Raw genomic sequence first — 27231 nt, 5'->3', positions numbered from 1 at the left:
CAGCACAGGCCTACACTGATGTTTTAAATACCTTCTTGCTTCCCACTGTTGAAGAGCAATTCGGGGATGGCAACTGCATCTTTCAGCACAATCGAGCACCTGTTCATAATGCACGGCCTGTGGCAGAGTGGTTACATGTTATATCCCTCTAATGGACTGGCCTGCACAAAGTCCCAACCTGAATCCTATAAAATACTTTTAGGATGTTTTGGAACGGCGACTTCGTGTCAGGCCTCACCGACCGACATCGATACCTCTCCTCAGTGCAGCACTTCATGAAGAATGGGCTGCCATTCCCCAAGAAACATTCCAGCACCTGATTGAACGTATGCCTGCGAGAGTGGAAGCTGTTATCAAAGCTAAGGCTGGGCCAACACCAAACTGAATTCCAGCATTACCGATGGAGGGCACCATGAACTTTTATGTCATTTTCAGCCAGGTGTCCAGATACTTTTGATCATACAGAGTAAATGCAGATGCTACCCAACAGAGATGGTTCGTTCGCGAACTAACAGGTCTAAAGGAACGGTTCACCAAGATGAACGGAATGAGCGAGGAACGAATTCTAAGGAACCGTCTTTCATAGTTCACTTCGGTCGCGGCTTTCTACTTAATAGTTCCCAGGAACGGGAAACGGTCGGTCTCGTTTCCAAACGGCATGTCAGCCGGTCTCGTTCCAGCCTTGGTCCCATTTGCCTCTCTGTCTCGGTCTCTGTCTTGCTCGGCCGGACTAGTCCCCCTTCGGGTGCCCGCTTGTCGCAGTTCCACTGCCGACTGCTCGTAGTTCAGTATAGAGTAGTAGTTGTTTGTTTCGTTCTCTTTGCACGCCCATTCTAGATCTGTGTCAAACCTTTTTTGAACTCTAAACTTCTGGTTCTTTTCGTATTCTATTCAGCGCCCAAGACCGATAATTAAAATTACATAATTAATTTTACAACTACGTGGTAAGTAATACATACGTCTTTCCTGGTAACAAAATGGCGTATGAGCTTACTTCACTATTTCGATAAACAGCAGAAGAAATTCTTGTAAAAAGGCAAGAATTTTTGTTGTTACACATGCAAAGGAAGTAGGCACAGCACACACCAGTGGCCATTTTCCATCTTTTTTCGATCCAAGGTAAAAGAGCATGTTCATTGCTATGGAAGGTAGACGGACTTACAATCGAATGAAGCCCGTGTTCCATAATCGAGTGTCTGGTGTCACATTTTGTAAAGAGAATATAACTCCTACAATATTATTTCAGTGGAGCACGAAAAGTCGGCCCTGAGTACTAGACTGCTCATTGTCGCTTACCAATCCTCATCTATTGTTTCAAAGTTGTTTCATTAGCTTATTTGTTATTTCTTCACTGCCTAATTATTACATGTTTATCTATTCTGCTCGTAGCAGTTGTAAATAGGCTGTTTAGGTTTTTATGTTGGTAACGCCACGTAGCGCTCTGTATGAAAATCACTGACTGTGCTGTGTGCAGTCTGTGGTTGGTTTGCGTTGTTGGAATATTTGCTATTGTAGTGTTGGGCAGTTGGATGTGAAAAGCGCATAGCGTTGCGCAGTTGGAGGTGAGTCGCCAGCAGTGGTGAATGTGGGGAGAGAGATGGCGGAGTTTTGAGAGCGGATGATCTAGACGTCTGTAAAACTGGATGTCATGAACTGATATATATATTATGACTTTTGAACACTATTAAGGTAAATACATTGTTTGTTCTCCATCAAAATCTTTCATTTGGTAACTATGCCTATCAGTAGTTAGTGCCTTCAGTAGTTAGGATCTTTTATTTAGCTGGCAGTATTGGTACATGCTGTATTGCAGTAATTCAAGAAACGAAGATTTTTGTGAGGTAAGTGATTCATGAAAGGTATAGGTTTTTGTTAGTCAGGGCCATTCCTTTTTAGGGATTATTGAAAGTTAGATTGCGATGCGCTAAAAAATATTGTGTGTCAGTTTAGTGTTGATCAGAATAAGTAAAGAGAGAAATGTCTGAATACATTCAGTTTTGCTCAGCTGTTTGAAAATCTAATAACGTCATTTTTTACATTCAAAGGGGAAGTTTCAGGGTTAACAGATCGTGCATAATTGGCAACAGTCTGTACTCGGTGCCGACTTTTTGTGCGCTACCTTATATTATTTCACTGCTATCAGAGACATAACGCTACAGTCCGCTAAACGAGATGTTTCGCAGAATCTCGAAACTTAAAAGAGTGAGAGAATTCTGTTAAAGTGCCCCCTCTTGGCGCCTTCCAACCTTCAGTCACCTATGCTACTAATTTTCAATTTTTCATAAGAACCATATACCGAGTACAATGAACGGTGAACAAGTAAAAATGAACGGTTCCCAAAAAAAGAGCGATCACCAGTGAACTAGTTCCCAAGGATGAACGACTTTTCCCATCTCTACTACCCAAGCCTGCAGGTCTTTCTGCTGTATTTGATCACGAATGACACCTGTGCAATGTCCTCGATACATTGCAAGTGTCAGTCGTGATCCGAACAGTGTTCTCGTAGCTGTGCACTAAGTCGGAGCTAAGCGAATTCAAACACGGGCAAACCGTCAGTGCTCGTAAAGCGGGTGTTTCCGTAACCAAGGTAGTCAAAATGTTTGGTGTTTCAAAAGGCATCGTATCAAAGATTTAAACTGCACACAGGGAAAGCAGGAAATCATTATCCACAAGTCACAACACGGATGAAAGTGTGAGTCGAGTGAACACAAAAGACAGTTATTGAAAAGGATTGAGACGAAAAATTAATGACACCTGCAAAAGTCACTACAGAATTGAATGTTGTACTCGCGAATGCTGGTCTACAAACAATTGGTGAATATATCTGGCACGTATGGTACTGTTCCAGCTCCTGGTACGAGTAAGAAGATAACTAATCTCAAGAAAATTGCTTCTTTACCTGTATTGTCAGGTCCTAATTACTTTTTAGGACTAAAATTGAATTTTTGCATTTCAAAAGCATCTGAATCAAGTACTATAGGTAATGGTTGGATTACCTTTGCTGTTGTTGTGTGTCATGATGCTTCTAGGACTGGTTTGGAAGGTTTTACGTCACGTGAAGTTTTGGCATTTCGTACTGTACATTTGGCTGAAATTCTTGTATTGAGTGAAGGTTCTTATCTAGTACCTTATGGTCCATTGTCTCTTAATTGTAGGACTAGGCGTAAGGTTAATTGTGATGAAAAGATTTATATTTGGTCTAAGATAAGTGGTACATCTAATATGGAAGATCGTAAATTTGTTGGTGATTGTGTGATATATTATCATTAATAAAAACTACACATTGATCTTGCCAAAAGCCGAGAAGCGATTCTTCTTAGTGTTGTAGCTCCCTGGGGCACCCTGGGATGCTCTCTGCCGCCCCCCCCCCCCCCTCAGGGGCCTCTCACATTGCATGTGGTTACGCAATCGCATCGACGCCGCTCAGCCTTTAAAAAGACAAAGTGATGGGAGCTCCACAAGCAGGAAATTTCAGCGCAAGTTAGAATTCTGCAACCACTCCTAAGTGTTGCAAATACCTGTAATAAGAAAACTTGGTGCCACAGCCATAAATCTTTGATTACAGAGCAGTGAAAGAGTGTAATTTAATTGGCTTAATCTTGTTTTACAGTGTTAACAACCTCTGATTGATTTCGTATCATGAGATCGAAGTATTGTATGTTTGATGATAATTTGGGCAGCCATATCACGGTATTCCGTAAGCCCCGTAGTCAGCTACCACAGATTATGTGACCATTTTTGCTGTCAGGTCCATCCCATGCTACACTGTTTGTCTTCCAACAGCGATGCTATGTTCCGAGATGACAGGCCCCATTCACACAGCTCACAATGTCCACGGCTGGTTTAGTAAGAGGGTGAATTGTCACATCTTGCCTGGGCACCACAGTCACCAGATCTCAATATTATTGACCCTTTGTGGTCTACTTAGGAGAGAAGGGTGTGTGATTGCTACCCGCATCTACTGTTTTGCAAGAATTGTGTAAGACTCCCTTGGAAATAATGTTGTGTTGTTGTTGTTGTGGTCTTAAGCCCTGAGACTGGTTTGATGCAGCTCTCCATGCTACTCTATCCTGTGCAAGCTCCTTCATCTCCCAGTACCTACTTACATCCTTCTGAATCTGCTTAGTGTATTCATCTCTTGGTCTCCCTCTACGATTTTTACCCTCCACGCTGCCCTCCAATGCTAAATTTGTGATCCCTTGATGCCTCAGAACATGTCCTACCAACCGATCCCTTCTTCTAATCAAGTTGTGCCACAAACTTCTCTTCTCCCCAATCCTATTCAATACCTCCTCATTAGTTACGTGATCTACCCATCTAATCTTCAGCATTCTTCTGTAGCACCACATTTCGAAAGCTTCTATTCTCTTCTTGTCCAAACTATTTATCGTCCATGTTGCACTTCCATACATGGCTACAATCCATACAAATACTTTCAGAAACGACTTACTGACGCTGAAATGTATACTCGATGTTAACAAACTTCTCCTCTTCAGAAACGCTTTCCTTGCCACTGCCAGTCTACACTTTATATCCTCTCTACTTCGACCATCATCAGTTATTTTGCTCCCCAAATAGCAAAACTCATTTACTACTTTAAGTGTCTCATTTCCTAATCCGATTCCCTTAGCATCAAAAAATGGCTCAGAGCACTATGGGACTCAACTGCTGAGGTCATTAGTCCCCTAGAACTTAGAACTAGTTAAACCTAACTAACCTAAGGACATCACACACATCCATGCCCGAGGCAGGATTCGAACCTGCGACCGTAGCGGTCTCGCGGCTCCAGACTGCAGCGCCAGAACCGCGCGGCCACTTCGGCCGGCTCCCTTAGCATCAACCAATTTAATTTGACTACATTCCATTATCCTCATTTTGCTTTTGTTGATGTTCATCTTATACCCTCCTTTCAAGACACTGTCCATTCCGTTCAACTGCTCTTCCAAGTCCTTTGCTGTCTCTGTCAGAATTACAATGCCATCGGCGAACCTCAAAGTTTTTATTTCTTCTCCGTGGATTTTAATACCTACTCCGAACTTTTCTTTTGTTTCTTTTACTGCTTGCTCAATATACAGATTGAATAACATCGGGGATAGGCTACAACCCTCTCTCACTCCCTTCCCAACCACTGCTTCCCTTTCATACCCTGGAAACCATACACGACCTGTATTTATTCATTTGAAGGACAACTGGATGCTGTTTTGACAGCCGACGGTTTTCCTACACACGTGTTAGTCACGGTAATTTGTTTTAGTTTTGGTGTTCCCATATTTTTGTCTACCCCCGCACAGCAAGATCAGTCAGATTTGAACAAAGAGTCACCATTATCATCAGGAACAAACAGCAGATGCCGAATCAACAGGCACCGCTGAGGAAAACAGCTACACCACTAGAGAAAATAGTTTTATGGACAATGGCAGTGAAGTACTGCGAGCGCCCACGGTGAGATGTACTGTATACTCCAAATGGGCACTTCATTCAGCAGTGTGTGATAGTACTACACTTGTAGGAGTGATGGAGAGCACGCCATTACCACCTCCCCACGCTACTTCTCGGGTGAAATGTGACGGTGCTTCAAGCCAGTTTGCCTTGGCGGCTAATAGAAATTATGTAACTGATGACCCACTTACAGAAACAGTCACTCCACCACAGAATGAAAATTTCACTCCACACCGTACATCGGCGGTACTCACCGGCGAATCCGAGGTGGGACGGCGCGCCGGTGACGGTGGCCGGTCGTACTCGGGCGCCGGCTCCCGCCAGTTGCGGTTGCGGGCGTCGTCCGCCCCCGCGGGCTGCCGGCGCTGCTGCGGCTGCCAGCCGCCCCTCCCACCCCCGCCCCTCCCCCGGCCCCTGGCCGAGCCGCGCCACTGCGTGTCCGGCCGCCTCTTGGCACCCTGCCCGAAAGGGGCACGGCGTGGCGCGAGCCCGCCGTCACCGTCTCCGCCCTTCTCGCTGTCACCATTACCCTTGCTGCTGCTGTTGTTGTTGTTGTTGCTGCTGCTGCTGTTGTTGTCTGTGGTGTTGCTCTCACTGACGATCCCATTCACACAGCTACAGTTCTCAGTTGACACGTCGGCCCTGCCAGCAGACTTGTCTTGTGTTGAGCCTGCCCCCTGCTGCTGTTGGGCTGCTGGGACGAATTCAGGAGCATCCTGAGTGAGAAACAGAAGTTAGCAACTACACTTTTTTACGTATAGTTCTCCAGCTGCTGTAAATTTCTTAAAAAATATTTTCCTGCATGTTGTTGTTCTTTTGTTTTGAAATATATATTCATTTCCTTCCAGAAGGACTTTTACCCACCCTCGTAGCCAAGGACATTAAACCATATCTGTGTGATGGCACTCGACTCTTAGTTAAGTCTGTCTGAATATCATTTGCGAAAAATCTTCATTACCTGTATCCGGTTGGTGAGTGGTCGAGGGTGTGGTGTGAAACTCCTGAACGCCTGCCTTTATTCCAGTGTCTTGGATTAAATTCCAAACCACATTGCAGTGCCTCATTAAGTGAGCGGATGTGAAACTGTCGACGGTGATCTACACAGCGAATGAGATAGTTAATCTCGGCGGCTCCTCGGTGCTATTTGAGAGGAGTAAGGGTGCCAGCACCAAGTTTCATCCTCACCCTTCCCTTCATTCATAAGACAAACCCAACGCTACACTGTATGAAACTTCATAACAGAACAGAGGAAGGCAATGACAAACCATCTCGACTAGGACCCCACCTACAACAGCGAACCAGGATCTTTATATTTGCCACCGTATGTTCAGTTCCGGAAGTATGGGGTTATTTTGACTTTGAGAATGACTTTTCACTCTACAGCAGAGAGTGCACTCGTTTGCAACTTACTGGCAGATTACGACTGGGTGCCACACTAGGAATCGAACCTAGGACCTTTGTCTTTTCGGAGCAAGAGCTCTGTGATGCTGCCCACACACGATTCACAACCTGCACTCACAATTTACTTGTGCCAGTCCTTTTCTCGTACCTTCCAAACTTCACACAATCTCTACTCTCAGATTCTGAGTATTGCTCGGACGGTGAAATGTTTGTCCACAAAATGCAAAAGTCACTGATCCGAGTCCTGGTGAAGCATTTAGTTTTAATCTGCCAGAAAGTTTCACTTTATTTTATCACTTAGCAGTTAGCTAATTTTAGCCCTCTTGTTATGCTTACGACATGTTATAATCCACACAGAAGCATAGGATAAAAAGCAACAAGCAAAAATAATGTAAGAGTCATATGACACTGTTAGCTGTCAAAAAGGGTGTTCTTCCTCCATGCAGACTGGCCCCTGTCCTTGTGGGTACGCAAGACTTGTGTCATATTTGTATTTGTGGAGTGTGAGAGTAATGGCTGCATGTACAGTGTAGTGTTACATTGTTGTATAAAGATAATGATGATGGTGGTGGTGATGGTGGTGATGAGAGAAGGAAGAGAGTAAAACCTGTTGCTAACACACAGCTTAGTTCTCATGAACACGACCACGGTGGCGGCCAACTTAATGTCTCCATCTGATGGACAGATCACCATAAACAGTATCACATGTCTTCAAGAGAGACTGCAGAGAGGTTTGGAATTTAGTCCAGGTGACGTGCACAAAGAATGGTGGTCAGGAACTTGAAACCAAAACCTGTTCTCCCCCTACTGGCCAAATAGCAGCAGTGAAAATTTCATCTGTCACCAGCATCCGAATCAGCTTCCCTTAGAGTTGAGAGCACGCATTAGCATCCTCGTCTATGCAGGTAGATAAAGCAACGCGTTATGGTGACCAAATAATAGTTTTGCATAACTGTAGGTGGTACAGACAGCACTACCACAGATGTCTGTTTACACTCAAATACTTACACTAACATCTTTTAATGTTTTCTGTATGCTGGCACAGTGACAACACCTGCACGAGGGTTGCACTTTTCCTTTATTGCACAAGGGGTTCACACGTGTGAATTGTGCCCTGCCTACTACAGTTGTGCAAAACTGTCACGAGGGCGCCGTCACACGTTGCTTCACCCGCCACACACTTGCATTGAATACGCTATAACCGTAACAATTTTTAACGTGATGTACCTCGATAATGCCTGCGTGTATGAAATTGGCTAACTGCAAAATAATAAAATACCGTACTTACTCGAATCTAAACCGCACTCGAATCTAAGCCACACCCGAAAAATGAGACTCGAAATCGAGGAAAAAAATTTTCCCGATTCCAAGCCGCACCTGAAATTTGAGACTCGAAATTCAAGGGGAGAGAGAAGATTTAGGCTGCACCTCCAAATCGAAACAAAGTTGGTCCATTGTAATATGAGGCACAATTTAGGTCGAATGAATGACGATACAGCTACAGTAGTTTGGTTCGAGTCGTAAGCTTAGCAGTTAAGTTTTACCAGGTAGCCATTGCTATGCGTCAGGCGCTCCGTCCGTATTTATACGGGTACCCTCCCTTTTTCACGTGCTTCGTCTGGTTTGAATTGATTGCTTATTTTGCTTTGATCTGATAAGTGCCGTTTTCTTTGTTATAGGTGTTTACGTCACTCTAAGCTGAAAATGCATTACTTTACTGTGTCATGCATTGTTTGTCGCATTCTGATAATGCATTCACGGCATGGATTGCTTTTGTGCGCGCTACCGCCACTTACAATTAAAAAAAAGAGAGAGAAATCGTCTCATTAGCGAAACAGTGGCAAGAGACTGCTATTTGTTGTTACTTACACTGCTGCTTTCTTTGATAATGATCAACAAGAACCAAATAATAGACTGCGTATGAGATGTGAACGAGAGTTTAGCGAAAATTTTTCTCCGTTTGGAAATCTTTGCAGACGCCTCTTTAGTAAATTAAATTCAGCACAGAAATTAGAGTTATCTTAGATTTAAAAAACTAGTCAATTGCCGTGCTTCATTTCTGACTGTATCACTATTAGGCATAAGAATAAGACGAATACAAACATGACATCATACGTACATTCTTCCACGTTTGCTGTTGTCTCACTCTAGTTTCGTAGGTTATTAGGCAGACAGGATTTAAATGAGAGAGCAGCAAACACGAAAGAATACATGGCAAAATGTTTATATTCGTATTATTCTTATGGTGAAGAGAATACTGCCGGTGATTCACAATTCGTAAAAGTTCCTATTAGCAACAATCTCTTCTCACAGGTGGGAAAAAATTCAGAACGCAGAGTTGGCCATATTGACACACATCCCAAACAGTCTTTCCAGTCGGATTTTCTTAGTACATTGCAACACTGCTACATTCCAAGATGAACAATACGGAATTTGTATTTACTTCGTTGGATAATGTATGAAAATGCAGTGGTCGAAACTCGGGGCGAAGAAAAAAAGCTCATCTTCCACCTTTTTTTTAAATTTATTTACTGACGCAGAGGTTTTGGCGCCAGTATTTATCTTTGTGCATGCATGCGTAGAGCTACATATATTCGACGACAGAAGTTAGTTGTGGCGGCATCTACCAACATTTTTCAGAACTTCCGCTTACTTTGCACTCGATTCTAAGCCGCAGGCGGCTTTATGGATTACATAAACCGGAAAAAAAGTGCGGCTTAGATTCGAGTAAATACGGTAAGGCCTCTATTTTTAATTATAATGGATGTACAAAAAGAAACAAACCGGAGTCTGGAATGCACAATCCAGTGACAGGAGGGTAATATCGTGGCGCGTGTGACGAGGTGTGGTTCCGACCAGAGGGTGGAAGTTCACAGCCTGTCGCTAGAGGCCACGTGTGCACATCACGTGACTACAGAGAGCGAGCAGCAGCACACATCGATCGTCCGACGCTGCCAGTAGCATTGCAAACAGTGACACGGAGGCGTCACGAAAGAAGAACAAAGAGGTGTCGTTCATTTTCTGACAGCGGAAGGATAAGGAGGAATGGACATTCATCGACAAGCGTCACAAGTGTACGGCGAACACTGCATGTCCCTCGTAAGGGTCAAGGAGTGGCACAAGTGCTTCAGGGAAGGAAGGGTGTCATTAGCCGATGATGGAGCACCACACTGCATTACCGATGACATCATCCAGCTGGTGGATGCACTCATTACCCGGGACCTCCGAGTGACAGTGAAAGCCACAGCCGCCGTGGTCGGATTGAGTGTCTGAAGTCTTCACACCACCACGAAGGGACGACTGCCCGTGAGCAAAGTGTGTACCCAATGTGTTGCCCGACAGTCTTCAACCACACCAGGAAGCATGTCAAATGGCCTACTGTCTTATTACTCACCTGCAGTGCTATGCTCGGGAAGGGAATGCGTATCTGGCACGAGTGGTGGCTGGAGATGAGTCACGGTGTCATAACTTTGAACCAGTGTGAATCATGCCCTAAGGTCTGTTGTCCTTCGCCAGAGCAAAAAATTTAAGCTTCAAAGTCAATGCAATCAAAAGATATGATCATTTATGCCATATTTTGATACTCACAAACTCACTTAATGAAACCTGTAGTGTGCTTCCCATTGACCTAGAATCGTGAAATTTGACAAGAAGCAAAGTTTTGTAGTACAAGTAAAAAAAATTACAAAAGTTTTTAATTTGTAATTATGTCTTTTAGGCACTTTTCCACACTCATTAAGGCAAATGCTGAGTTGTTCCCCAATCCCCACTTCACAAAGCATGATACACTAACAGTTAAATTGTGATACACACAACAAAATCCATGGAGAAGAAAAAAAAACTTTGAGGTTCGCCGATGACATTGTAATTCTGTCAGACAGCAAAGGACTTTGAAGAGCAGTTGAATGGAATGGACAGTGTCTTGAAAGGAAGATATAAGATGAACATCAATGAAAGCAAAACGAGGATAATGGAATGAAGTCGAATTAAGTCGGGTGATGCTGAGGGAATTAGATTAGGAAATGAGACACTTAAAACAGTAAAGGAGTTTTGCTATTTGGGGAGCAAAATAACTGATGATGGTCAAAGTAGAGAGGATATAAAATGTAGACTGACAATGGCAAGGAAAGCGTTTCTGAAGAAGAGAAATTTGTTACCGTCGAGTATTGATTTAAGTGTCAGGAAGTCGTTTCTGAAAGTATTTGTATGGAGTGTAGCCATGTATGGAAGTGAAATGTGGACGATAAATAGTTTAGACAAAAAGAGAATAGAAGCTTTCGAAATGTGGTGCTACAGAAGAATGCTGAAGATTAGATGGGTAGATCACGTAGCTAATGAGGAGGTATTGAATAGAATTGGAGAGAAGAGGAGTTTGTGGCACAACTTGACTAAAAGAAGGGATCGGTTGGTAGGACATGTTCTGAGGCATCGAGGGATCACTAATTTAGTATTGGAGGGCAGTGTGGAGGGTAAAAATCTTAGAGGGAGACCAAGAGATGAATACACTAAGCAGATTCAGAAGGATGTAGGCTGCAGTAGATACTGGGAGATGAAGAAGCTTGCACAGGATAGAGTAGCATGGAGAGCTGCATCAAGCCAATCTCAGGACTGAAGAACACAACAACAACAACAACAACAACACACAACAAAGTTTAAACTCTAGTAACCAGAATCTGACAACTACGAGAGACAGGCTAAACGGCCGAATGTGTTGACGGTGAGTCACCAAAAACCACAGAAAGACAACAGCTGTGGACAACAGTGAAGACGACGACGACAGTTGTGGATGGATACAGCAGAATGGCAAGTCTGAAGAGTGAACCAAACTGAGAACCTAGACACAGCAAGATCAGGAACTGAACAACAATGCGTACGACATACGATACAAGAGTGCTGTCAGAACAAGGCTGGCTTCTGAGCCTCTGCGTGCCTGCTTTATACAGCCCCCGTGAGCGCAGACAGGCCGTCACGGTGGGCGTGGCCCGTGCAGAGTGCCGCAGCAGTAACAGCAACAGCTTTCAGATTATAGGGGCACTGCCTAGCGGCTGTCCTCTACGTCCACGCCTTCTGGCAGGCTGTCCAAATTGTCGGACGGGGATACCAGACAAACGATTCACAGAGGTCAACTGAATGTCAGTTGTTAGGTTTCTCTCATAATGTAATGCTGATGTGACACGTACACAAAAACAAAAAGAAAGTTTAACAGAATATTATTTTGCGAGAATAATGGAGAAACATCAAATAAAGACCATTCTGCACGTAACGCAGAAAATTAAGATGCTTGGTGTGACCAATGACAGGTTAGGTCTGCAGATGCTGGACGTTTACAGTAATGAGTGTGAATGTGGGAAGCAGTACACGGGATAGACTCAGTTGTGCACCTCACAGTGCTGTACGGAGCACAGCAGGAATGTTCGACTAGAGAAGACAGACGAGTCCACAGTGGCAGAATGGAGCATCAGTGAGGAACTATACAGTACCAACGGGTTCTGGGACTATCGGCATAGAGGCAGTAGAAATAACTGGGACAGCAGTATTCAACTCAGCACAATGTGGGATTTTGCAATCACAAAAATGACAGGAGTGATCCGTTCTGTTGGTGGTGCCACAACTCACCTGATTAGATATTACCATAGTTTATTTTCTGCCTGAATTAGTTTTTGGAATGTTGGTTGATGTGACATACTGACCTGTGGCATAGTTCACTGGTCAGGTTTTGTAAGAAAAAGACATTTTCATTGTGAGATGGTAAAGTTAACAAATGTGAATAGAATCCTTTGATATAGTGCTGCACTGCTGAGTAGCTTAGCCCAATATCTAGGTACCGTATTTACTCGAATCTAAGCCGCACTCGAATCTAAGCCGCACCTGAAAAATGAGACTCGAAATAAAGGAGAAAAAAATTCCCGAATCTAAGCCGCACCTGAAATTTGATACTCGAAATTCAAGGGAGAGAAAAGTTTTAGGCCGCACCTCCAAATCGAAACAAAGTTGGTCCATTGTAATATGACACACAATTTAGGTCGAATTAAAGACGATACAGCTACAGTAGTTTGGTTCGAGTCGTAAGCTTAGCAGTTAAGCTTTACCAGGTAGCCATTGCTATGCGTCAGGCGCTCCGTCCGTATTTATAAGGGTACCCTTCCTTTTTCACGTGCTTCGTCTGGTTTGAATCGATTGCTTATTTTGCTTTGATCTGATAAGTGCCGTTTTCTTTGTTATAGGTGTTTACGTCACTAAGCTGAAAGTACATTACTGTACTGTGTCATGCATTGTTTGTCGCATTTTGATTGTGCGTGTTTACGGCCTGTCGCCCCTCGCGGCATGACTTGCTTTTGTGCGCGCTACCGCCGCTTAAAAAAAAAAGAGGAATCGTCTCATTAGCGAAACAATGGCAAGAGACTGCTATTTGTTGTTACTTACACTGCTGCTTTCTTTGATAATGATTAACAAGAACCAAATAATAGACCGCGTATGATAGAACATGTTCTGAACGAGAGTTTAGCGAAAATTTTTCTCCATTTGAAAATCTTTGCGGCCGCTTCTTTACTACATCAAATTCTGCACAGAAATTAGTCATCTTACATTTAAAATCTAGTCAGTTGCCGTGCTTCATTTCTGACTGTATCACTATTAGGCATAAGAATAATACGAATATAAACATGACACGATACGTATATTCTTCCGCGTTTGCTGTTGTCTCACTCAAGTTTCGTAGTTTATTAGGAAGACAGGATTTAAATGAGATAGCAGCAAACACGGAAGAATACGTGTCAAAATGTTTATATTCGTATTATTCTTATGGTGAAAAGAATACTGCATGTGATTCACATTTCATCAGGTTCCTATTAGCAACCATCTCTTCTCACAGGTAGGAAAAAACTCGGAATGTAGAGTTGGCCATATTGACAAACATCCCTAACAGTCTTTGCCAGTCGGATTTTCTTAGTACATTGAAATTCTGCTACATTCGAAGATGAACAATACGGAATTTGTATTTACTTCGTTGGATAATGTATGAAAATGCAGTGGTCGAAACTCGGGGCGGAGAAAAAAAAAGGCTCGTCTTCTACCTTTTTTTTTAAATTTATTTACTGATGCAGAGGTTTTGGCGCCAGTATTTATCTTTGTGCCCACAGAGCATGCTTGTGTAGCGCTACATAATACATATATTCGACGGCGGAAGTTAGTTGTGGCGGCACATACCAACATTTTTCAGAACTTCCGCTTGCTTTGCACTCGATTCTAAGCCGCAGGCGGTTTTTTGGATTACAAAAACCGGAAAAAAGTGCGGCTTAGATTCGAGTAAATACGGTAACACTGAAAAGTCAAAGACTGCTGCACACTGGCGACAGTTAACCCATCACAGACAGATGGTGCGCACATCTTCCCTCCCTTCGCTTACTAGACAATAGGAAGGACTCCAGCCACAAAGCTACGCAGACAAGAAAAAAATAATTCCCGGATTTTTCTCAGCTAAAATTAACTTTCTCCTGGGTGAAAATACACATTTTCCTTGTTAAGTGACAGTATACTCTTCCTTGGAACTGTAAAACTTATCAATCCTCTGAATGGTTATAGTTTTATACACTAGCATTTAACATCCCAGCCCTTTAGAAAACCAAACTCAGTGGGAAAAAAAAAAAAAAAAAAAAAAAAAAAAAAAAAAAAAAAAAAAAAAAGCATTAAGGAAAGATCTTTGATATGCAGCAACATGTACGCTTGCATATTTTCATATAACATATAACAAAAGTGTAAATTTAAATTTCCACCAAACGGATATTCAGAGCACAGGACACGAGATGTAGTCAGCTAATAGCAACATCACTGTTAAGTAGCGTGTAAACACAAATAGGGAAAGTTAATGGTTTAAATTAATATACATAGGGTTGCTACAAGAAAAGCAAAGCTTTAACATATAATATTGGTCCCCAAGATTAATAAGCTGCAGCAGAAGCAAAGCTTTCATATATTATGTTGATCTTTTTTGTGCTTGTTACACTTTAAGAACAGCACACAAATGTGACAGTAAAATTTTTAATAAAGACATAAATGTCTGAAATTCTGGGCTCGAAATTTTTCAAATGGTCATCCTCAAAGAGCTGATTTTTAAATGAGAGTCAAATGCTCTGTGATTTACAAAATTCATGGTACATTCTCAGACATAGTTAATCTTGCACGACAGGAAATTTACTTTGAAAGTAGCCCTTCTAAAACAACCATACCGTGATAACAAGAACTCTTCAGAAAATTTGCATTCCTTATTTCCTATAGCTAATAACTTTCTTTTCCGTGTGACATAAAATTAAATATAGGATACATGAAACTAGTAGAAGAGAAAAGCAACACAATACAGATTTCTGAAATCCTTAAGTCCTAGCATTTTTTTTTTTTCTCTAACTTTGCTCAGCTTTCCATGGTGTGCTCTCCTTTCTGCAAAAGAACCTATTACCTCATCAAAGTTCATCAAATGTTTTGCTAAATGAAAAAACGAAATGTTGTCTAACACTGAAAGAGCTCTTAATACAAACAGTACCCAAGACTTGTTTGGTTTCTCAATCTGATTATCTGTATTTTGTCACTGTCCGCTAGATAAAACGAAATAGGTCTGTCTAGTATTGCAGCAACTGTAAAACACACCAAATAAATGACATTCTTTTGGCACAAATCATCATTTTTATAACAAGACAGAATATAATTCATGAAGTACCAATATCAAATGCCTATTAGGCCTATTATAAGCAAAAAGCTTTATGTTCGGAAATAGTTTCACATTTCATCCATATGCTCCAACTTCTCAAGCATGAGATTGATAAGTAGTAGTATGAAATTTTTATATAAATTTGGAATCACCTTATTCTCCCATAATTTGTATGATGTCCCCATTTCTTCTTCTTCCTTGTTCTAACTAACAATCTTATCACTAATTCTGTAACTTATACTGCGGTTAACTTCACTATCCCTGCCACAATCAATGGTTTATTCTCCAGTTAGGCATTATTAAGTGCTCATACAACGTATGTTACTCCCAGAAAAGAGTTCAGGCGGCTGCTACCGGGGACAGTACAACTGGCCCTTACTTGTGTAGCGGTCTGGCCTAAAATTTTCAATCGAAATCTCATTTTTTTTGGATACACCAAGAAGATCATGCATAATCTTTCTTACCTATTATTCCTGTTAATCATTCATTTCCACTCTGATAGTCTGAATCTGTGGATTTCGCTGGTAATTATAACAACGCTGATCATTCGCAAACCCAGTCAATCACATAAACAAACAGCGACTGCCATTCACCCGTTCAGCTTTATTCTGCTCAGCTTGTATAGCCCTGTCCTCTTCTGTCTGCAGGAAAGTTTATTTTTAGATGAGACGGGGATTCCCTTGGCAGAGACATGATGTACAATATGCACACATTAAAAAATCAACTTATGATTCATTCAGAAATAAATTTAATACGTTCAGAAACCAACATGGATGCGTTTCAAAATCATATGACTAATCAACAGACCAACGTGTGCTGCATACTGGTGCTTTGTGAAACACTGTTTTTTCCCCCCTCAAGAATATGAATTTGGTGGCCCCCCTCTCTTTCCCTGAAATTGCCGCCTGTGGTAGATACCCCGGTTTTTGCGCAATGAATCTGGCAGCTTGCATGATATTGCTGCTGCTTATACAGGTAACAGCTACATTTCTGTAGCCACTAGCAGGAGAACGTACTACACATGCGTGACTCAACTGTGCATGCATATGAGCCCGCCAGCAACTGCTCAAACGAATCTAATATAAACAGTTAAGATGTCACGCTCATTGGAGGCAATTTGTTGTTATGAAGCACTGCACAGCCTTCCTGAGGTCTTTGACACATTTTGCTGTTGGCAGACGCTTGTATGAGCACAGTGTTTCGTTGTTGTACCGTATTTACTCGAATCTAAGCTGCACCTGAAAAATGAGACTCGAAATCCCGAATCTAAGCCGCACCTGAAATCTGAGACTCAAAATTCAAGGGTAGAGAAAAATTGTAGACCGCATCTCCAAACTGAAGCAAAGTTGATCCATTGTAGCACGACACAAAATTTAGGTAGAAAGGATGAAGATACAGCTACAGTAGTTTGGTTCGAGTCGTAAGCTTAACAGTTAAGATTTACCAAGTAGCCATTGCTATGTGTCAGGCGCTCCATCCGTATTCATACGGGTACCCTTCCTTTTTCACGTGCTTCATCTGGTTTGAATCAATTGCTTATTTTGCTTTGATCTGATAAGTGCCTTTCTCTTGTTATAGGTGTTTACGTCACTCTAAGCTGAAAATGCATTATTGTACTGTGTCATACATTGTTTGTCGCATTTTGATAATGAGTGTTTACGACCTGTAGCTGCTCGCGGCATGGCTCTCTACCGCTGTTTTTTTAAATAAAAAGAGAGAGAGAGAGAGAGAGAGAGAGAGAGAGAGAGGAATGTTCTCATAAGCGAAACAAAAGCAATAGACTGCAATTTGTTATTACTTACACTGCTGCTTTCTTTGATAATGATCAACAAGAACCAAATGATAGACGGCGTATGATAGAAGATGTTCTGAACGAGAGTTTAGTGAACATTTTTCTCCATTTGAAAATCTTTGCAGATGCCTCTTTAGTACATTACATTCTGCACAGAAATTAGAAATATTTTAGATTTAAAAATCTAGTCAGTTGCCGTGCTTCATTTCTGACCATCACTATTCAGCATAAGAATAATACGAATATAAACATGACATGATATGACATGTATATTCTTCCGTGTTTGCTGTTGTCTCACTCTAGTTTTGTAGTTTATTAGGCAGACAGGATTTAAATGAGATAGCAGCAAACACGAAAGAATACGCGGCATAATGTTTACATTCTTCTACCTTTTCTTTTAATTTATTTGCTAATGCAGAGGTTTTGGTGCCAGTATTTATCTTCGTGCCTGCAAAGCATCCCTGTGTAGCGCTACATATATTCGACGGCAGAAGTTAGTTGTGGCGGCACCTACCAACATTTTTCAGAACTTCCGCTTACTTTGCACTCGATTCTAAGCCGCAGGCAGTTTATTGGATTACAAAAACCAGAAAAATGTACGGCTTAGATTCGAGTAAATACGGTATATGGCACATTTCCTTTGCAACTTAAGTTTCATTTTCGTTCTTTTTTTTTCTCTCTCATTCATGTTTTATTGCTGCAGTATTACTCTGAAGTAGTGGGATACACAAAATCCTTTGTTAGATAATTGTTTCTTACCACTCAAAATTTCAAAAATTTAACTGAAAATTAAAACAAAACAAAAAAATTCCCGGAATTCTAAACAATTCCCAGGTTTATCCTGGCTTTCTCCCGGATGAAAACATTCCCGGGTCTTTCCCAGATCTCCCAGCTGTCCCGGGTCGTATACACCCTGGATAAGCATCAGAAAAGAGGAAACACTGCAGTCTCACCTCCCAGTTGGTGCCATTGACTTGGCCACTCTGCTGGCTGCGCGGAACGAACTCCTCGGCATCGACAGAGAAGGGGGCGGGTGCCTGCCTCCCCCTGCCACGACGGCCAGGGAATGCACCGCGAGGTGGTGGACCTCCACGGTGCCGCCCCCGTGTGCCCCGTCCCCCGCCATACGCCTCCCCCGACGAGCGGAAGTCCCGGGCTGGGCGGTCCTGTCTCGTCACTGGCGAATCTCCACCGCCGCCACTAGCGTACTCATTTGCCGAAGCCTGCCCGCCGCGCTGGTACTGTTGCTGCCACGATGTCGAGTTGTTCCAGTTGTCCATAGCTGATAGTTCAGTGGGCTGCTCCCTACAAACAGATTTAAATCTAGGTCAGCTTTATGGAAAACTGGTGACAAACTGCATGATTTTGACTCAAAGACAGCTTGTAAAGACTGTTAAGTGGACATAAGAACCAAAATTTGGTGGCTGACATCTACCAAGAGATCAAAGAATTCAAATTGTGGACAATTTTGGTTTTTCAAGTGCTGGAAAGTATCAGACATTTGTAATTTATTAACTTGGTTGCCATCACCTAATTGTGTGGCATAAAAGTCTTGTTATCATGGCACAATCTTGCTAATAGCATGGCTTTTTTTTTTTTAAAAAATCTATGTTTGTCGACAAAGACTCATAACTTTTAATGCTTTTTCTTGTTTTGGTTTTCATCACTGGTAACATGAAAAGAAAATAACAATCTGGTGTAGACATGCAAAAATGATGCAAAGTAATTACATACATTAGTAACACTGCTCAATCTCCAAAAATTAAAAAAATATTTTATTTTCTATTTGATATTTTCCCCCAAATTTTAATTGTGTTGTGAATACTGGCATTTTCAAGTGATCTGTTACTAAAAATATAAAGATTTTTTTTATATAAAAGTTATTTGTCAACACTTGTTGATTAATGTTTCTATTTATTAATAAGTATGGAAATCTAAGAAAGTAATAAAGCTGCTAGTGAGAGTCAAACCAGCAACACTACATCCGCAAGAATTATGCTACCAGTCGGCTACAGACAACAGTGTTTATAAATTACAAGTGTGTTCTGCTTAACAGCACTCTGAAATCTACTGATCATTGAAGGTATTTTTTTCATACGTTTTTGATAATTGTGTTCTACTGCTTTAGGAAATTCAGGTCTGGGTGATGAATTTCAGGTTCTGTAAGCACGAAGAAAATAACCAAAGAGGGCCTGTCCCTATGGTCCCATTATTAGAACGAAAAGAAACAACAACAACAATATGAAACATTAATAATAATAATAATAATAATAATAATCTTGAAAATTAATAACTGTTTCTTTGCATATGGTATGTCACTAAGTTTAGATAAAACATAACGCATGCAACACAATTGCACAATGCCTGATTACACCATTAGTAATAATGCAGGAGAGTAAACTAATAAATAAAACAGAATATTTTAAATTCTTGGTAACAACCTTAACTAAACATCGCATGTTACTGAGCATCTTAAATATCTAAGCTCTGGAGTACTACATTTGAAATATCAGATCTTGTAGATGAAAATCTGGAGAGGTAACCTTCCTATTTTCAGTCATTAGTGACTTGTCACTGATGAAATGTGTAACAACTGGTTCTAACCATCTCTTGTAGACAGCTCTTTAAACGGTTGGACATAACACCAGCCTCACAATGTATGTATATCCTTAGAAAGTTTGCTGTCAATAACCAATCATAGTTTGAAAACAACAGTGAATTCATAAATACAGCACTGGAAGCAAAAATGATGTATACTATTTATCAGACAGTCTTAGTGAAACAGAGAAAGAAGTGATGTTTTCGGCCACAAAAATCATTGCCCAAATACCCAGTAATATAAATAGCCAAGAAGATAAAAAAAAGTAACTTGAAACACAAGTTGAAATCCTATCTCCTTGATAACTCCTGTTACACAGAAATAAATCACAGTAGGTGTGAGAGGGGAAAAAGGCAAGTTAAGAAATCACATAATCAGTCAGCATGTTGCCACATTTTTAGCTGCGAGAAAGTGTAAAACTGACTGTTGGCATATTATGGCAAGAGTTTGCCATTATGGTCCACTGGCATGCAAATAACCAACTAACTTGGAGGGTACAGACTTTTTTTAAAAGAAGCAACAAAACAATGTGCTCATTAGCACCACATATGTTTCAGCATTCCAGAAAAGAATCTATAAACACCTTCAAAGCTAAAATGTCTGAAATTATAGTGAAGGAATTCTCATTCACTGCATACAAACTCAGGACGATATTGCCCAAACATCTGATAGTAAAAAAAGGTTGACAGAAGCGTCCGATCCCACCTGACGGCTTTGACCAGTGACGTGAGGCTGTTGTGGTGTGTGACGTTGTAACGGCGCAGAGTTTAGTTTGTGAGAGTGGCGTGTTTGTAGGTGTCATTTTGATGTGATCGGTGGTGCTCTCTGGTGGTGTGTTGTGTGTTAGGTGATGTTTTTGGTTTAGTTTGCGTATGTGGCATGTTTATACGTGGCGTACTGTTGTGGTCGGTGGTTCTCTCTGGTGGTATGTTTATGGGTAGCGTGTTATGTGGCCTATGGGGTTCACTTGCGTGGTAGCATTGCACTGTGTGGTATCGGTGGTGACTGTGCTTTCAGCGGAATATTTTTCAGTGAGTTAACGATTTTGGTTTTGTTATGTCGACGTTATTGTAGTTTTTTTTCTGTTCATCGTGTGTGAATTTTGGTAAATTGAATTGTTTATGTCTTTGGTATGTATGGATATGACTGACAAGGTCAACAGTTTTTGGGTGTCGGCGATGATGGGGGACAGTGCGTTGTGTCTAATAAAATTTCTTCAGCTATTCGGCCTGTTGGCTGAAGTCATGAAGTGTTCAGTGTGTCGTGAAGAAATGAGGCTTACTAAAATTCCGGCGTCTCTGACCAGGGACAGCTATATGTGGAGATGATGTTAAAAATAACAGGTCAAGGGAAGTGTTCGATTGTAATTTTGATTTTCTGGGTGTATTTTTGGGGTAGTATTAAGTGGGGTGGTGGTGAATGTTTTGAGATTTATGGTGTGGTATTGGTAGTTCTTGTTGACCTATATAGGTCAAGGTAAGTGATCGATTCCAGTGGATTTTGTGTGTAGTGGAATTTGGGAAGGTTGTGGGGTCTTGTTATTTTAGTGTTTTTTGTCGTTTGTGTAATGGTGTGTGTTTATATTTAGTTTGTCCCCAACCAAAAAACCTCCCATGCTTGTCCCGTTAGTTTGATTAGGTTTTTTGTGGAAGGTGTGTGTGTTGGTTTTTCGATGTATTTTTGTGTTTATGTTTACGTAATCACATCATAGGTGCCATATTGGAGTCTTAGTGGATGGTCGTTTCTGGCATATTCCTGACGTCATGGGTCAAAGCAGACAGGTGGAATCGGATGCTTCCGTATTTCCGTAAAAAACATATGCAGAATATACTTTGCAATTTTCTGCCAGCCTGAGATAGGTAGAACCTAACATTTACAGGAAAAACTCAAACAAGTGATTAAAGCAAATCAAAGATAAGAAGGATAACGGATAAAATCGAACAAAATTAAATGGGAAAAGTTAAGGAATTTTGTTATTTAGGCACCATGATGACAGAAGACAGATATTAGTGAAAAAGTGGTTTCATATAAAAGAGAAAGGAAATCATCTAGATTTTAATCTTGACTCACTGTATGTATGACTGTGAAATTTGGACATTGTTGCAAACAGAAAGAAAGGGCTAAGAAGGGACGGAAATGTGGCTTTGAAGCGGCTAATGACAATGACTGGACACTCACTGAAAAAGTTTTGAAAGAAATCAAATTGTGAAAACACTTTGCAGCAGATAGTCACAAAGAGACAAAGAGGCCAGCACAAAACAGAAGAGTCCTACCTTTTTATCTGCCCAATCAACACAGCAGCATCAAACTGCATAGCATAACACTTTAAACACTGTTTTCAAATAATATACATAAACACATGTAATACTCACACATTGCAAAAGAGAAATGGAAATACGGAAGCGTCCGATCCCACCCGTCTGCTTTGACCCATGACGTCACAAATATGGCGGAAACAAAAAACAAACACACACACTTTCCACAAGAAGCCTAATGACACTAACGGGACAAGCGCGGGAAATGGGGTGTTTTGGGTGGGGGGCAAACTAAATATAAACAAATTTAGATGCCTTGCGTAGCTACAACGTGTAAGTGAAGACAGCCATGCATGAATACCCACCCACCTCCCCAGGGGTCGTAACCCCTGCAACCCATAGAAGATAAAGATGCTTCAGTAGCTGATTAGTGTTTTTTGTCTTTTTTAGAAAAAAAATCTCACGAGATAGAACGAACAGATCATAAAAGTAAATAAAATAAGATAAAACAGAACTGGAGACAGCCACACTCAAACCAAACTCCGCGCCGTCATGACGTCACACACGACAACACCCTTACGCCACGGGTCAAAGCCGACGCGTGGGATCGGACGCTTCTGTCGACCCAGAGAAATTAGTGTCTTATTGTATGTTCTTCCCTTTATTTGTCAACAAAGTGCAAATGTGAAGTTTCAGAGAAGTGAGTAAAAAACAGCAGATGGCACACTCTGCACACCTGACGAGAACTTGGTAAATATGACTAATTACTCAATGTGTTAACATTTTCACTCTGAAACAAAGATTTAGATTTTTGTCAGATACCCTGTTTATGACTTGCAAATGCACTGCGAACTTACATAAAGATGTTGGAGACAGAAACAGCTTTTAGTGAAGAGTTAAAATTATTTCTTATTGAGAAGCATTTTTACAATCTAAGTAAGTTAGTTCGCAAGAATACTAAGTCCTTATTCACTGTCGAGTTTTGTTAGCTGAGGTAACATCTATGCGGCATTTTTCTTTGCAAAAGAATTGTTTCTACAGTTGGTTTTCTGTTTCCTCTGCTTCAGATGCTGTGCAATACACCACCTCCGAGAGGAGATCTGATGCTAGATGGATAGAGTGGCACCACGTTTCTTGCGTGTTATATTTTGCAGCAGTGATGTATAAAATGTTCATGTGTTTTTAGTTTTTGTAAGTGTTTAATATCAAAACTCTCACATTAAAATTACTGCACGTAACACAAAACATGCAACACAGCACGCGTACAGCATCTGAGAAAGAACTAGGATTGGATGGCAGCTGTCCTCCACCACTCAACTTGCTGAAATGTCATTCACAAAGTACTTTTAATTCGGATATACTTATGTCAGTGATTTGACTTCTTGTGCATGTCACAATCTCGGTGTAGATTACGTATTTGTAATTTCCCTTCAAATCGTGTGGCTATGCCAGTCTTAACACCCTGGACTAGTATTCACGAGGAGTGGGTTTTATTCCCCATCCGGCCATCCAGACTTGACTTTTTGCAAATTGCTAAGATGAATACTTGGTTGATTCTATTGATTAGGCCATGGCCAACTTTCTGCCCTATCCTCACCAAATCCTTTCCTAATTTGTTTATGTTTTATATATGTATATATTTTGCTATTAAGTTCCATGTCCCATGCTGTTGTACTGAATGGTCTTTCTATCAATAAATAAGATACAAAAATCAATTTTTTGTTGCGCAAGGCTATTATCTTCATCAGCTTGTGTTTCCCTAGTCTCTATATTTGTTGAATTTCGAACACTGGTTGCACACAAACACAGAGTTCTACAGATACATGATCTTGATGAACCAGAGAACAGACAATTTCACATTTTAAACTAATTTTTATTTGGCTTTACCCTTTTGAGCTGGTGTGCTCCCCTTACTATAAATTTAACACTAGCAAAACAGAATGGGTGATAACATATCTAGAAGCCTATTTAGTTGTTTATTCAGTTTTCACTGGTGATCAAAATGTTTGGCAATGTTCTCATGGAATCCAGAACAATTAAAACGTTTCAGTAGCACATTCGAAAACAGGCATTTTTCGTCTAGGCCAAGCATAGGGCAATATAGAAGTCAAATCCTGCTCCCAGTGGAAAAAATCCACCCCAGAACACTCAGGTATTCATACACGACACATTCGGATTTATGGTCTTGCAGTCATGTAACTACTATGGTTCTTCAGCACAGTATTTGAATTTCAAACATCTGCAAGTGTCGAGGGCTCAAGGGTGTCACTGGACCTCCTCTGAAATCTCAGTTGTGGTAACTGACAGGTCTATAATATAACCCAAGATCTAGGTTACAATGAAATGATCTGGTTGTGATTTGGCAAAGTCAACAAATGTGAGTTCCAAGTAAAGGTTGTTGTGTCAGACTGATGTGTGGTGTAGCTAAATGTTTACGTTCACACCACATTTGAAGGCATTAAAATTGCAAAAGGAAATTCAGAAAATGATATGAACAAGTCTCCAATGAGTACTTCAATGCATATTATGCACATCTATCATACAAGAACTACAAAAAATGCAAGGGGTCCACTACGTAACTTTCACTGTGAAGAGAGCATGTGATCTTAGATACCAGTTGCACCACACAGTTATGTGCATACAATGTGCCTTACTGAATTTTCTATGCATATCTGATACGTCTCTTTAACCACACAAACATTGCATTGTGGAGGAAGATATAACTGTATAGAGAGTGAAATAATGGTGAGTGGGGGCATGCAGTTAGGTAAATGAATGGTCTGTTTTTCTTGATTTCGCAAGATACAAACAGACCAAAACAATGATCAGGTGGAAGGTGGGTACATGACATTGGAAAAAATGTATGAGCAATAAGCATATGCACACTGCTAGACCAAAATGCATAGATAAGTCTAAAGGAGGGCTCTAATAAACAGTGGATGTCAAATTATAATCTGCTGACAGCTCTCACTGAACTCTCATACGTGAGAAACATTCAAAATGAGTGAGATGAAATACTGAAATGTTACCAATTCACTTATTGTCTTTTTGTCAGCAGATTGTACCACCAAAGTGGGTCAAGGATCACTAGGATGCCCAAGAACAACACAACGTAAGTTACAAATGTCACCACAGATTGGTTTGTGCCCCGAATAACACACAGAACAAATACATACTTTTACTACAATAATTTTTTATGTAATCTCTCCCTCTTCCCCCCCCCCCCCTCCACCAGATTCAACTTCATAACACACTGGAAACCTACTAATGTAGTTCTGAAAACAAGTTCTGTAGATTGCAATATTTACTAAATGTCGGCAACACCACTGTATTAAGATGCTACTTTTGCGACAATTGATGGTTTCGTTTTTTATTTCGCTCTGGCACTGGCGTGCCGACATTCACTTCACTGATACAAATTTGGATTAACAGAATGCTACACATACTGTAACGAACTTTATTAAGGCGGGATTGCGAAAACCTAGAAGCCACCCAAAACGTACAGCAAGCCAAATAAGCGCTTTCACTCTTTTAAATATAACTATCAAGAAAGAAAATTTCGAAGCAGCAAAACAACACCGAGATTTGTCAAATAAAGTATCATGCAGATGTACTATATGGTGAAAGCTACATTAATACCCTATATGTCACAACAGGGCAGAAGGAAAATAATGTTAAATTAGGCAGATATATGGAATTGGCTCACCTTTAAAACAGTGCTCGAAATTATGAGTTTCGAAAGAATACACGTTTCCTAACCTTTCAACAGCTGGAATTGATGTCACAGGTTACTTCGGCTCAAAGGCAATTTCACAAGTTCGATGAAACAATTATTATGACGTCACAAAATAAGATAAAATTGCACGTCTTTTTGGATTAGCCATGACTAGGTCAATAACACTAGTCATCATCTAACAGACCAAGGTACAGAATTTTCATATGACCACATTTTCAAATCGCTACCATCATTTCGGCATCCGTTGTTGACAATAGAATAAAATACAAGTGTTGGCAACCATGTGCCATCGACGACAAATGAAACCCCGGGGTACAGACTGCAGAAAGATGCTACAAGTTTTGGTAGGCTTTGAAAAGTCGCCACGTTGCGATATTTAAAGGAAAAATTCTACGTCGAAATAAAAAGAGCAACTGTCGAAGCTTCAAGTCAACCGAAAGAACAAATAGCTTTCAATTTTCGTGAAACATTTTTGCCTAGAATAACAGTCAAATTTATTTGTCTTTGACACGTTGTTACAGTTGGCTCAATAGGCAGGATCTTCAAAATGGTAAAGTGGAGACGGTTTTGTAACGACCAGAAATGGAGTACCCAGAGCTCCGGGGCTTATAGGATCATGTCAGTTTATCTATTTCCGCTATTTTATTTGAGTGTTACCTGAGATTAAGCACAATGACGAGATGTCACTTTTAGCGAAAACAGAAATGCGTATTGCTACAAACTGTTTATGTTGGGAAACAGAGAAATAGCCTCACCTGTCAGTCATATGCTCCAGTTTCTCACTTACGAGATCTTAAGACGAAGTACGACTTCCTTCGACAGACGAAATCCAGATATAAATTCGGAATCGTATTTTTCGAAATAATTGAGACGATGTCTCACTTTCTTCTTATTTTTCAGTATAACAAACAATTCTGCCAAGATCTCGCGATCACTGCCTGATTCTATAACTATTCCTGCCATCGTCAAAACCTATTTTTCAGATAAACTAGCTAACCTGGGCCGAAATCACCGGTTAAATTATCCCAAGTTTACACTCCATTTACGCGTTGTTCCGAGTTGACATACTGCGTTTCCTGCCCTATTCCAAGAATAGAGTTAAACGGCTGATAACCGGAGTTTGTACGATCGGCCCTTAGTTGATACGCTAAAGGGACCTTGTAATTAGACAGATTAGAAAAAAGTGAAAGATTTTATCTTACTTGAAATCACGAAAACGGAGACATATTTGTCGTTGAAGGAAAAATACAGTTATCCGATGTTATAAGCTTCAGAAACAATGCATACGGCCAATCACATAATTCTGTT

At 40.8% G+C, this 27231-nt stretch overlaps 1 protein-coding gene across 1 annotated transcript in view; it reads right to left on the bottom strand.

The window, feature by feature from the left end:
* The window catches only part of LOC126212713 (protein shuttle craft), a 283723-nt gene extending 257506 nt beyond the window's left edge, over positions 1-26217 (bottom strand). Inside the window, exons 1-3 of the mRNA XM_049940125.1 lie at positions 25947-26217; positions 18287-18638; positions 5694-6155 (exon numbers count right to left, since the gene is read on the bottom strand). Of these exons, the coding sequence (XP_049796082.1) occupies positions 5694-6155; positions 18287-18613 (789 nt within the window). The 5' untranslated portion in view covers positions 18614-18638; positions 25947-26217. The remainder of the gene's footprint in view (positions 1-5693; positions 6156-18286; positions 18639-25946) is intronic.
* Between the last annotated feature and the right edge of the window lie 1014 nt (positions 26218-27231).

Source organism: Schistocerca nitens, chromosome 11 (assembly GCF_023898315.1).
Source record: "Schistocerca nitens isolate TAMUIC-IGC-003100 chromosome 11, iqSchNite1.1, whole genome shotgun sequence".
Classification (NCBI taxonomy): Eukaryota; Metazoa; Arthropoda; class Insecta; order Orthoptera; family Acrididae; genus Schistocerca; species Schistocerca nitens.
This window is presented reverse-complemented; position numbering and strand designations above follow the sequence as displayed.